The sequence below is a fragment of the Salvelinus sp. IW2-2015 genome, unplaced genomic scaffold (genome assembly GCF_002910315.2).
Source record: "Salvelinus sp. IW2-2015 unplaced genomic scaffold, ASM291031v2 Un_scaffold5042, whole genome shotgun sequence".
NCBI lineage: Eukaryota > Metazoa > Chordata > Actinopteri > Salmoniformes > Salmonidae > Salvelinus > Salvelinus sp. IW2-2015.
The window spans coordinates 1-13,158 of NW_019946309.1; the positions used below are offsets into that span (position 1 = coordinate 1).

General features: G+C 45.3%; 1 protein-coding gene across 2 annotated transcripts in view; it reads left to right on the plus strand.

The window, feature by feature from the left end:
• The first annotated feature begins 363 nt into the window (after positions 1-363).
• The window catches only part of LOC112077913 (chromodomain-helicase-DNA-binding protein 4), a 22,604-nt gene continuing 9,809 nt past the window's right edge, over positions 364-13,158 (plus strand). Inside the window, exons 1-13 of one of the 2 annotated variants that reach the window (XM_070441873.1) lie at positions 364-619; positions 950-1,140; positions 1,674-1,795; positions 2,023-2,304; positions 2,472-2,590; positions 2,980-3,079; positions 3,259-3,460; positions 3,567-3,688; positions 3,799-3,925; positions 4,260-4,429; positions 4,864-5,112; positions 5,474-5,677; positions 6,024-6,574. In XM_070441873.1, the coding sequence (XP_070297974.1) occupies positions 1,086-1,140; positions 1,674-1,795; positions 2,023-2,304; positions 2,472-2,590; positions 2,980-3,079; positions 3,259-3,460; positions 3,567-3,688; positions 3,799-3,925; positions 4,260-4,429; positions 4,864-5,112; positions 5,474-5,677; positions 6,024-6,362 (2,091 nt within the window). In that variant the 5' untranslated portion in view covers positions 364-619; positions 950-1,085 and the 3' untranslated portion in view covers positions 6,363-6,574. Of the gene's footprint in view, positions 620-949; positions 1,141-1,673; positions 1,796-2,022; positions 2,305-2,471; positions 2,591-2,979; positions 3,080-3,258; positions 3,461-3,566; positions 3,689-3,798; positions 3,926-4,259; positions 4,430-4,863; positions 5,113-5,473; positions 5,678-6,023; positions 6,575-13,158 lie in introns of those variants that run through there. The other variant, XM_024144315.2, reaches the window with a different exon arrangement.

Sequence of the window (13,158 nt, forward strand, 5' to 3'; positions counted from 1 at the left end):
GCTTCCATAGGTCTTCTGGGTGCAGTGGTAGACATGCCAGGAGGACAGTCTGTGAATATTATGGTCTGTCACCAGTGGCCTAGAGTTTCCCTGGAGACCATGTGACTGGTATTTTTTCTCCTGTCTTTTTAGGAGTTGTGTTTATTATGGGATGTTGGTGGCTGGAGTATTATGGTCTGTCAGAGAGAGGGCGGGAGGAGGAGTGTATCCATGACAACGGGGTTTCTAAGGAGCTGGGAGGAAGGGTGTGTGTGCAGTAGAAATGTATGTGCATGAGCATGTGTGTGTGTGCGTGTGTAGAGGGGGGAGGTGCGTGCAAGCTGAGTATTATGGTCTGTCTGTTGCGAGGTAACTATGCAGAGTTGTGTGAGTCCGAGGGAGGGGGGAGGATTATTCTGGGATGTCTGCCCCCTTTGTGTGTTTGTGAGGATGTTAGCTAAGCTCTGCTAGCCACTGAGGCTGGGGGAGAGAAGGGGGACGGAGTGTGCAACGTGTTTTGRGGGGTCATTAACGACATATTTTACTGGATATTGTTGCTCATTAATTTATATTAAAGACTAATACKATTGCTGAGAGWCAATTATTACACGAAGGAAACCCATKTCTAACAGGGACTACAGTAAGTTTCTCACAAGTCTTAGGGGTTTCACTTGAACCCTGACTGTAACTGTAAGTTTGCCTAAATTGAGTTTGTATCGCGAGTGGGGCAGTATTCCAGAGAGTACTATAATGCACCTATCTATTCAATACACGATGATTGACGGGTGTCCATTGCTACAGCTTCCTGTGCGGTGTGGACAGGCATGCCAATTGAAAACAAATGTTTTTCGATTTAATAAGATAGTTAACATGTCACACCGTGACCTGTCAATGTAATATATACTTATTATTATTCGAGAAATACCAATAGGATTGCTAATTCAAGCAAATGTTTTTTTCCTTCTTACAGCGACCCCCCCTCCCCAGGACACCCCCGTTCCATTCTCCACCACCCACACGTCTTTTGCCCTCCTCCCTCACAAGATCGGGCAGGGTTCGGTGGAGGGATTAGCTCGCTTTTAATTTAAATTAATTATTATTGAAATATGTCTGGAAGCGAGGACGAGCGGGAAGACTTGGAACCTACAGGACTTGCACATGGTAAGACATCGTCAGCGATCTATTTTTTCAGAACAAGCTTGCAGGTTGGTAACGTTAGTTAACGGTACGTTAGCTAGTTAGCTAGCTGATTTGCTAGCTACTCTAGTCTGGTGCTGGTAGTGACAATTTACATTAGGCAGCCCAGTTCGCTAGCTAGCCGAATGTTTTGCTTCTACACTAGCTGGCAAACTTGATAGCACGCTAGCTAGCTAGCTACCAATAGAGAGTGCGTAAATATTTGCACTGCCAATGCATGCGTGTTGTTGTTAGAAGTTGCGTCCACGACCATTTGCTGGCAAAGTCACACGAGTCATGCGTACTGAACTGGCAGCTGGCGTGCAGTGCATATCTTTATATCAAAATGTATCCAAAACACTGTCAATAAAGCTTGTCTGGAGTTGACAGTTTTAGAATTTTATACAAATCCCTCGGTAATCTATGAATATTTTTTTAAATTAATATAATTATCTCGTAATTATCTCAATCAATTATGCATTATATTCAATCAATTCCTGTACCCTTTCCATCGGCAGATGAGGAGGAACCAGAAGAGGCTGTGTCTGACGTCGAGGTCCCCACCAAGTCAAAGAAGAAGAAGAAAGCCAAGAAGAGCCGTGAGAGCAGGATCAACAAGAGACCAAGACCTGTCAGAGAGGTAGGATGGGCATCATCCTTCCTTACATGCAGTATCCTAGTCACTGATATCAGGGATTTCTCCAAGGAAGTTGGGAGGGAAGAATGCATTTTGAAGTATAATAATAACAATACAGATAGCCCCTAGCCTTTGACCCTTTTGACCTGTCCTTAGTATACATTTTCAGCATTTGTGAGATTTCTTTCTTCATATTTGCATCTATGTTGACTCATTTTGTTTCCTCTCAGGAGGTGCCAGTCAGCTCACCAGAACCCTTCTTAGCAGTGGAGCAAGTAGCGAGGGAGGAGGAAGAGGGAGGAGGAGGTAGAGCCAGGTCAGAAAGCGAGGGAAGTGATTACGCCCCGAGGGGGAAGAAGAAGAAGCGCTCCAGCTCCTCCAAAGACAAGAAGAAGGGAGGAGGGACGAGTGGAGAGAAGGAGAAAGGTGGAGGCTCATCCAGCTCCAAGAGTAAACGCAAAGAACCAGAACTAGAGAAAGATGAAGATGAAGATGATGATGAAGATAGCCAGGTGAGGATGAAGGCTAAGAGGATGTGGGTGGTGCGGGTGGGGTGAACAAGGGAGACGTTGGAGCTGTTCTCTGTTTGGATTTGAAGCAGCCCCTGCAATCCACTTAATGACCCTGTTAGCTCAGTGACCCTGAATGTAATGATATCCTCACTCCGCCCCCTCTCCAGGAGCCCAAGAGCTCGACTCAGCTGCTGGAGGACTGGGGCATGAAAGACATCGACCATGTCTTCACTCAGAAGGACTACACCACCATCACCAACTACAAGGCCTTCAGCCAGTTTGTCAGGTTAACACACCTCTCTCACGTCTCATGTTTTCTACTTGCTTTTTGCTATTCTCCTTCTATTTCTATTTCCACTGTAGCAGGTTTCAGTACCACTTCACCTGGATAGCGCAGCTTTTGTGGATCGGGGGAGAAAGTTACTTCATATCTGTGTGTGACTGAGCTAGCTACGACCAGTCTGAAACTGCCCCTACTTCTACCCCGAACTTAAACTAACATAGCAGGCGTAAAAAGATGCTTGAAAGGAGTCCCCAAATCTGTTTTTCAGAGCAAATGGAAGTTATGTTGAAAATACTATATCCCTGAAAACCGCAAACATCCACTTTCTGCCGGCCCCCCTGTAGAGTGCCCCAAACTTAACCTCTGCCACTCCTTTGGCCTCACTTCCCCAGACCCCTCATCGCAGCCAAGAACCCCAAGATCGCTGTGTCCAGGATGATGACTCTGATGATGGCCAAGTGGAGGGAGTTCAGCACCAACAACCCTCTGAAGGTAACACAACCCAATACAAGGCATTGCTATTACATTACATTGCTATAACATGACATTACATTGCTATTACATAACATAACATTGCTAAACAATACATTACAAATGTATTTTGACTATGATTGCATGTTCTTTATAGCAACGGTCCTGATTTCCATCCTGCCTTGTCTAACCCTCTGTAGGGCTGTGCCAGTGCCAACGCAGCCCTGGCAGCTGCCAACGTGGCTGCGGCCGTGGAAAGCATGGTGGTGGCAGGAGGGGATACAGGGGCGGGGGGTAGTGCCACTAAAGACTCCCCTCCAGCTACACCCGCTTCCGTACCTGTAGCTGTACCCGCTGTGCCTGCACCCCCACTCCGCAAGGCCAAGACCAAAGAGGGCAAAGGTGAGGAACAAGTTAAAGGAATGCAGATGGAGGGACCATGTAAAATATTATTGTTGGCTATTCATTGTAGAATAAGGGAATAATTGAACTCCATCTCCCTCTGCAGGACCCAATGCTCGCAGGAGGTCCAAGCCCAACCCTAAGCCTGCCCCCAAGCCCAAAGCCAAGAAGGTGGCTCCGCTCAAGATRAAACTGGGAGGCTTCAACAGCAAGAGGAAGAGATCCTCGGTAAGAACACTAACTTGTCTGAGAATCAACTGATATGCAGTAAGCCTTGCCATACTTCTGTCCCACAATTCTATCATTGTATCTTTGTCTCTCTTTCCCTGTGTTGTCAGAGTGAGGAGGATGAGCTTGACGTGGAGAGTGACTTTGACGACGGGATCTTTGAAGTGTCGGACGGCAACAACAGCCACAGCAGCCGCTCCAAGAAGAAGGTCAAGACCGCCAAGAAGAAGAAGAAAGGTTGGCATGGGAGCGCAACTGTCATCTCTTGACCTCTTATTCTATGTAATGGAGGTGTCTAGCTTGGGCTATAGCATGTAGACTAGTGGTCAGTCACATACCTTAGATCAGGAGAGCTATAGGGGGTGCAGGCTTTTGTTCCAGTCCAGCACTAACACACTTGATTCAACTAATTGTGTTGCTGATGATTGTGTGACTAGAGGAATCAGATGTAGTTGCTCTGGGCTGAAACCAAGGACTCTCAGCCAATCCTCTGATAATATTAGATGTTTTTAACAGGAACATCATCATGTACCATCTCCCTCCCTCCTAACTCCTCCTCTTCCCATCCCAGTTGAGGAGGATGGTGACGGCTATGAGACAGACCACCAGGACTACTGTGAGGTGTGCCAGCAGGGAGGGGAGATCATCCTGTGTGACACCTGTCCCAGGGCCTACCACATGGTCTGTCTGGACCCCGACATGGAGAAGGCCCCCGAGGGCAAGTGGAGCTGCCCCCACTGTGTAAGTACACAATGTACCCAGTCTGAAGTTGGCCCATAGTCCAACCCATGGCTAGGTAGAGTTAACACCATATTGCTTGTATACACTGTATGTATTTTCTCTTTAAAGACTAAAGATTGGTGTGATATCCTATTTTGATGTTGACCTTTTTCTGTCCTGGTCCTTCTCTCTTTCACTGCTATCTTTCTCTCTCCTTCCCTTTGTCCTTCATCACCCTCCCCTGTCCTTCATCACCTCCCCTTTTCCCACTCGCTTCCCCTCCATCATTCCACTCCCTCTCTTACCATTTCCTCTCAACACCCCCACCTCCTCCCCTCTCCCTCCTCACTCCCCTTCCTGCACTCTCACTACCCCTTCCGCCACACCCCTCCCACATTCTTGTCCCCCCCCCCGCTCTCTCCTCCCACTCTCTTTTTGTTCCTCCCTCCCTGCAGGAGAAAGAGGGGATCCAGTGGGAGGCCAGAGAGGAGCTGTCTGAGGGAGAGGGGGAGGACGAGGAGGTGGGGAGGGATGAGGGATGGGTAGAGGAGGAGGATGACCATCACATAGAGTTCTGCAGGGTGTGTAAGGATGGAGGAGAGCTGCTGTGCTGTGACACCTGTACCTCCTCCTACCACATCCACTGTCTCAACCCCCCCCTCCCCGAGATACCCAACGGGGAATGGATCTGCCCACGCTGCATGGTGAGCCCTGCCACCCTGTGTATGTGTATGTCTGTGAGAGAGAGAGAGAATGAATCTCAACGTATGGGTGTTGGATGTACATGATTATTAAAGAGAACATGTTCTGTTATACATGTGTGGGTGGCTACACCTACATCATATGGAATTCTTGATTTGAGTTGAGTCAGCTATACAGCTGCAATTTAACTCTTGTTTCCGATCTCTCCTCGTATATGCTGGCATTGTTTTTTAAATGTATAATGACGGAAGATTGCAGATATAAATGCAATATGTAGTGTTGACATGATTGACAAAGAAGGTATTTTCTACACAAGCTATTTCTTTGTGAATGTATATCTGATTGTTCCTGAATTTCCCTCAGTGCCCGGGCATGAAGGGTAAGGTCCAGAAGGTTCTGACCTGGAAGTGGGGTGAACCTCCGCCCCCTACACCTGTGCTCCGCCCCCTGGACCTCCCAGCCGAGGCCCCAGACCCTGTCCCATTGGCCGGCCGACCAGAGAGGCAGTTCTTTGTCAAATGGTGCAACATGTCTTACTGGCACTGCTCCTGGGTCCAAGAGCTACAGGTAACACGCTCAACCAGCAATATGCCACTGTAATATGCAGGCTTAATTAGGGCTGTGGCGTCCATTACATTTTGTCAGACGGTTATTGTCATGCAAAAGACTMCTGGTCTCATGGTAATTGACCGTTCATTAACATAAACATGTTAGGGGACAGAATGCGGTCGGACCATCACATAATTGCCATATATATTACTCTTACAAAATGTCCATGTGGGCGAGGATATTGGAAATTTAATCAAAGTCTATTGGATGATAACTTGTTTTTAACTAGGACAGAATAATTTATAACTGACTAAACACCTCCCTCTGCAACTGGATCCTGGACWTCCTGACGGGACGCCCCCAGGTGGTGAGGTTAGGTAGCAACACATCTGCCACGCTGATCCTCAACACTGGAGCCCCTCAGGGGTGCGTGCTCAGTCCACTCCTGTACTCCCTTTTCACCCACGACTGCATGGCCAGGCACGACTCCAACACCATCATTAAGTTCGCAGACGACACATCAGTGGTAGGCCTGATCACTGACAACGACGAGACAGCCTATAGGGAGGAGGCCAGAGACCTGGCCGTGTGGTGCCAGAATAACAACCTCTCCCTCAACGTGATCAAGACAAAGGAGATGAATGTGGACTACAGGAAAAGGAGGACCGAGCACGKACCCATTTCTTATCGACAGGGGCTGTAGTGGAGCAGGTTGAGAGCTTCAAGTTCCTTGGTGTCCACATCACCAACAAACTAGAATGGTCCAAACACCAAGACAGTTGTGAAGATTGCACAAAAAAATTTTGGCATGGGTCCTCAGATCCTCAAAAGGTTCTCCAGCTGCAACATCGAGAGCATCCTGACTGGTTGCATCACTGCCTGGTACGGCAACTGCTCGGCCTCCGACCGCAAGGTACTACAGAGGGGTAGTGCGTACTCACTGGGGCAAGTGCTGCCATCCAGGACCTCGCCCAGGCGCTGTCAAAAGAAGGTCCTAAAAATGGTCAAAGACCCAGCCCGCTGCCATAGACTGTTCTCTCTACTACCGCATGGCAAGCGGTGCCGGAGTGCCAAGTCTAGGACAAAATGCGTTCTCAACAGTTTTTAACCCAATCCATAAGACTCCTGACAGGTAAATAATGGCTACCGGACTATTTGCATTGTGTGCCCCCCCAACCCTTTTTTACGCTGCTGCTACTCTCTTGTTGTTATACATGCATATCACTTTAACTATACATTGATGTACAAACTACCTCAGTTGACCGACAACCAGTGCCCCGCACATTAGCTAATGGCTATCTGCATTGTGTCCCGCCACCGCCAACCTCTCTTTTACGCTACTGCTACTCTCTGTTATTCATATATGCATAGTCACTTTAACCATATCTACATGTAATACTACCTCAATCAGCCGACTAACTGGTGCCTGTATAATAGCCTCGCTACTGTTATAGCCTCGCTACTGTATATAGCCGCTTCTGTTATTTTCATTGTCTTTTTACTTTGTTTTTATTTCTTTACTTACTATTGTTCACCTAATACCTTTTTTGCATTGTTGCTTAGAGCCGGTAAGTAAGCATTTCACTGTAAGTCTACACATGTGTATTTGGCGCACGTGACAAATACTTTATTTGATTTAAGTCCGGAAAACTCAGGGCTGGATGGCATACCAGTGGAAGTATACCAACTTTTTTTTATATACTCAGAGGACATATATAGCATGTTTTAACCATCATATATAACGGTAGGTTATCGGACATGCAACAAAAAAGGTCTGATTTCATTATTACTGAAACAGGATCCAAGTGGTAAATATAAGTCCACTCCATTTAAAAATGGAGGCTCTTACACTTCAGTGTTGTGATACAAAATTCTAACTACAGTTGAAGTGGAAGTTTAATACACCTTAGCCAAATATATTTGAAACTCAGTTTTCAAAATTCTCCTGACATTTAATCTAGTAAAAATTCACTGTCTTAGGTCAGTTCGGATCACCAACTTTATTTTAAGAATGTGTAATGTCAGAATAATAGTAGAGAGATGATTTATTTCAGCTTTTATTTCTTTATCACATCCCAGTGGGTCAGAAGTGTACATCACTCAATTAGTATTGTGGGCATTGCTTTAATTGTTTTACTTGAATCAAACGTTTCGGGTAGCCTTCCCACAAGCTTCCCACAATAGTTGGGTGAATTTTGTCCTTTCTGACAGAGGCTGGTGTAACTGAGTCAGGCTTGTAGGCTCCTTGCTCACACACACTGTTTCAGTTCTTGCCACAAATGTTCTATAGGATGAGGTCAGGGCTTTGTGATAGCCACTCCAATACCTTGACTTTGTTGTCCTTAAGCCATTTTGCACACACTTTGGAAGTATGCTGTTGTCATTGTCCATTTGGAAGATCCATTTGCCGACCAAGCTTTAACTTCCTGAATGTTGTCTTGAGATGTCGCTTCAATATATCCACATAATTTCCCATCTCCATGATGCCATCTATTTTTGGTGAAGTGCACCAGTCCCCGGCAGCAAGCCCCCACACATGATGCTGCCACCGTGCTTACGGTTGGGATTGGTGTTCTTGGTGCGCTTGCAAGCCTCCCCTTTTCCTCCAAAACATAAGGGAGTTGTCATTGTGACCAAACAGTTCTATTTTTGTTTTCAAGTCAGACAGGACATTTCTCCAAAAGTACGGTCTTTGTGCCCCATGTGCAGTTGCAACCGTAGTCTGGCTTTTTTTTGGTGGTTTTGTGAAGCAGTGGCTTCCTTTGGCTTGTAGTGGTGCTTTAGTCAGTGTTATGCTGTAGTAGGATCATTTCTGTGGATTAGATATTTTGGTACTGTTTCTTCCAGCATCTTCACAGGTCCTAGGTTGTTCTGGGATTGATTTGCACTTTTCTGCACCAAAGGAGTCGTATGCTAGGAGAAGAACGCGTCTCTTTTCTGAGGCGGTATGACGGCTGCGTGGTCCCATGGTGTTTATACTTGTGTACTATTGTTTGTACAGATGAACGTGGTACCTTCAGCGCATTTGGAAATTGCTCAAAGGATGACCCAGACTGTGGGGTGTTCTACAATTGTTTGGGTGATTTCTTTATGATTTTCCTATGATGTCAAGCAAAGAGGCACTGAGTTTTGAAGGTAGGCCTTGACATATCATCCACAGGTACACCTCCAATTGACTCAAATGATGTCATTTAGCCTATCATAAGCTTCTAAAGCATGACATATTTGTTGTGGAATTTTCCAAGCTGTTTAAAGGGCACGTCAACTTAGTGTATGTAAACTTCTGACCACTGGAATGTGATACAGTGAATTATAAGTGAAATAATCTGTTGTAAACATTGTTGGGAAAATTACTTGTCATGCTCAAAGTCAAGATTTGCAATCTACAGATATAGGATTTATCATAGAATTTTTGATGGCAGGTCGGCTTGTGCTCCATGGTTAAAGACTAGTTTTAATGAATCGAACCTAAGTGGTGAGTTGGTTAACTAGTCCAACTCAAGTGGTATGTGTATTATGGGTATTGTGAATGTTTTTTTTTTGTTTTTGTGTTTTTTATTTTGGAGTTGTTTTGTTTTTTCTTTTTGTTGTTTTTTTTTTTTTTTTTTTTTTTTTTTTTTTTTTTTGTGTTTTTTTTTTTTTTGTATTGTTTTTTTGTTGTTATTTGTTTTTTTTTTTTTTTTATGTATGATTAGTTATTGATTTACTCTGTGAGAGTGACTACCAAGATTTATATGGGGGATGGAAATGATGCGGGACAGTTATCAATTTGATGTGATAGCGCATCAGTTCAACATATAGAGGCTGTATCGCACACAAAGATAGTAAAAATCATGCGATCGTAAAATCCTACGGTTTAGCAAATCGTGCGAGAGTGAGCTCCGCATAGAAAGCCGCTCTTGCCTTTTTTATTTATTGTTTATTTATTTATTGTATTAACGTCTTTATTTACCAGGTAGGCAATTGAGAACACGTTCTCATTTCATTGCGACCTGGCCAAGATCAAGGCAAAGCGGTTGACACATCAAAACACCATAGTTTACACATGGAGTAAAACACAACTATAGTAGTAATATAGTGAAAAAATAGTTCTATATTTACAATGTGAGCAAGTGAGGTGAGATAGAGGAGGTGAAGGCAAACAAATATATGTATATAATAAAAATATATAAAAAGGCATGGAGGCGAAGTGAATACAAACAAGCGTTAAATAAACTAAAAACACTGGATGTGTTGGTTTGCGTGGAAGAAAGCGCAAAGTAGAGACGAAATAATGGGGTGCAAAGGAGCAAAATATAATAAATAAATAAAACAGTAGGTAAAGAGGTAGTTGTTTGGGCTAAATTATAATGGGTATGTACAGGAGTGCGGTAATCTATGAGCTGCCTCTGACAGCTGGTGCTTAAAGTAGTGAGGGAGATAAGTGTTTCCAGTTTGAGATTTTTGTAGTTCGTCCAGTCATTGGCAGAGAGAGAACTGGAAGGAGAGGCGTCCAAGGAAGAATTTGGTTTTGGGGGTGACTAGAGAGTTATACCTGCTGGAGCGCGTGCTAGGTAGGTGTGCTATGTGTGACCAGCGAGCTGAGATAAGGGGGACTTTACCTAGCGGGTCTTGTAGATGACCTGGAACCAGTGGGTTTGGGACGAGTATGAAGGGAGGGCCAGCCAACGAGAGTGTACAGGTCGCAGTGGTGGGTAGTATATGGGGCTTTGGTGACAAAACGGATGGCATCTGTGTGTATAGACTGCATCAATTATTGAGTAGGGTTTGGAGGCTATTTTTGTAAATGACATCACCGAAGTCGAGGATTGGTAGGATGGTCAGTTTTAAAGGGTATGTTTGGCAGCAGATGAGTAAAGGATGCTTTGTTGCGGAATAGGAAGCCAATTCTAGATTTGACTTTGGATTGAGATGTTTGATGTGAGTCTGGAAGGAGAGTTTACAGTCTAAGCAGACACCTAGGTATTTGTAGTTGTCCACATATTCTAAGTCAGAGCCGTCCAGAGTAGTGATGTTGGACAGGCGGGCAGGTGCAGGCAGCGATCGGTTGAAGAGCATGCATTTAGTTTTACTTGTTTTAGAGCAATTGGAGGCCACGGAAGGAGAGTTGTATGGCATTGAGCTCGCTGGAGGGTTTGTTAACACAGTGTTCAAAAGAAGGGCAGAAGTATACAGAATAGTGTCGTCTGCGTAGAGGTGGATCAGAGAATCACGCCAGCAAGAGCGACATCATTGATGTATTACAGAGAAGAGAGTCGTAGTAGAATTGAACCCTGTGGACCCCCATAGAGACTGCCAGAGGCCCGGACAACAGACCCTCCGATTTGACACAACTCGATCAGAGTAGTTGGTGACCAGGCGAGGCAATCATTAGAGAACCAAGGCTGTCGAGTCTGCCGTTGAGGATGTGGTGATTGACAGAGTCAAAAGCCTTGGCCAGGTCAATGAATACGGCTGCACAGTATTGTTTCCTATCGATGGCGGTTAAGATATCGTTTATAGCCTTGAGCGTGGCTGAGGTGCACCCATGACCAGCTCTGAAACAGATTGCATAGCGGAGAAGGTATGGTGGGATTCGAAATGGTCGGTAATCTGTTTGTTGACTGGCTTTCGAAGACCTTAGAAAGGCAGGGTAGGATAGATATAGGTCTGTAGCTGTTAGGGTCAAGAGTTGTCCCTTTGAAGAGGGGGATAACCGCAAGCTGCTTTCCAATCTTTGGAATCTCAGACGACACGAAAGAGAGGTTGAAGAGGCTAGTAATAGGGGTGGCCAATTTCAGCAGATAGTTTAAGAAAAAAAGGGTCCAGATTATCTAGCCCGGCTGATTTGTAAGGGTCCAGATTTTGCAGCTCTTTTGAACATCAGCTGACTGTATTTGGGAGAAGGAGAAATGGGAAGGCTTGGGCGAGTAGCAGAGGGGAGGGCAGTGCTGTGTGCGAGGGTGGGTAGCCAGGTGGAACGCTGGGCCAGCGTAGAAAAATGCTTATTGAAATTCTCAATTATAGTGGATTTGTCGGTGGTGACAGTGTTTCCTATCTTCAGAGCGGTTGGAAGCTGGGAGGAGGTGTTCTTATTCTCCATGGACTTTACGGTGTCAGAACTTTTTTGAATTTGTGTTGCAGGAAGCAATTTCTGCTTGAAAGCTAGCCTTGGCTGTTCTAAGCCTGTGTATATGGGTTTTGGCTTCCCTGAAAAGTTGCATATCACGGGGGCTGCTTCGATGCTAATGCAGAACGCCATAGGATGTTTTTCTGTTGTTAAGGGCAGTCAGGTCAGGAGAGAACCAAGGGCTATATCTGTTCCTGGTTCTAAATTTCTTGAATGGGGCATGCTTATTCAAGATGGTGAGGAAGGCATTTAAAAAAATGTCCAGGCATCCTCTACTGGAGATGAGATCAATATCCTTCCAGGATACCCCGGCCAGGTCGATTAGAAAGGCTGCTCGCTCAAGTGTTTCAGGGAGCGTTTGACAGTGATGAGTGGAGGTCGTTTGACCGCTGACCCATTACGGATGCAGGCAATGAGGCAGTGATCGCTGAGATCTTGGTTGAAAACAGCAGAGGTGTATTTGGGAGCAAGTTTGTTAGGATGATATCTATGAGGGTACCCGTGTTTACGGAATTGGGGTGGTACTGGTAGGTCTTATTGATAATTTGTGTGAGTTGAGGGCATCAAGCTTAGATTGTAGGGTGGCTGGGGTGTTGAGCATGTTCAATTTAGGTCGCCTAGCAGCACGAGCTCTGAAGATGGATGGGGGGCATCAGTTCACATATAGTGTGTCCAGAGCACAGCTGGGGGCAGAGGGTGGTCTATAGCAGGCGGCAACGGTGAGAGACTTGTTTTTGAGAGGGTGGATTTTTTAAAGTAGAGAAGTTTCAAATTGTTTGGGAAACAGACCTGGATAGTAAAACAGAACTCTGCAGGCAATCTTTGCAGTAGATTGCAAACACCGCCCCCTTTGGCCGTTCTATCTTGTCTGAAAATCTTGTAATTGGGATGAAAATGTCTGAATTTTTGGTGGTCTTTCTAAGCCAGGATTCAGACACGGCTAAAACATCCGGGTTGGCAGAGTGTGCTAAAGCAGTGAAAAAAACTTAGGGAGGAGGCTTCTAATGTTAATGCATGAAGCCAAGGCTATTACGGTTACAGAAGTCATCAAAAAGAGAGCGCCTGGGGATAGGAGTGGAGCTAGGAACTGCAGGGCCTGGATTCACCTCTACATCACCAGAGGAACAGAGGAGGAGTAGGATAAGGGTACGGCTTAAAAGCTATGAGAATTGGTCGTCTAGAGCTACTAGAGCAGAGAGTAAAAGGAAGTTTCTGGGGCGTAAAAGCTTAAAGGAATAATGTACAGACAAAGGTATGGTAGATGTGAATACAGTGGAGGTAAACCTAGGTATTGAGTGATGATGAGGAGAGATATTGTCTCTAGAAACTCATTGAAACCAGGTGATGTCATCGCATTGTGGGTGGTGGAACTGAGAGGTTGGATATGGTA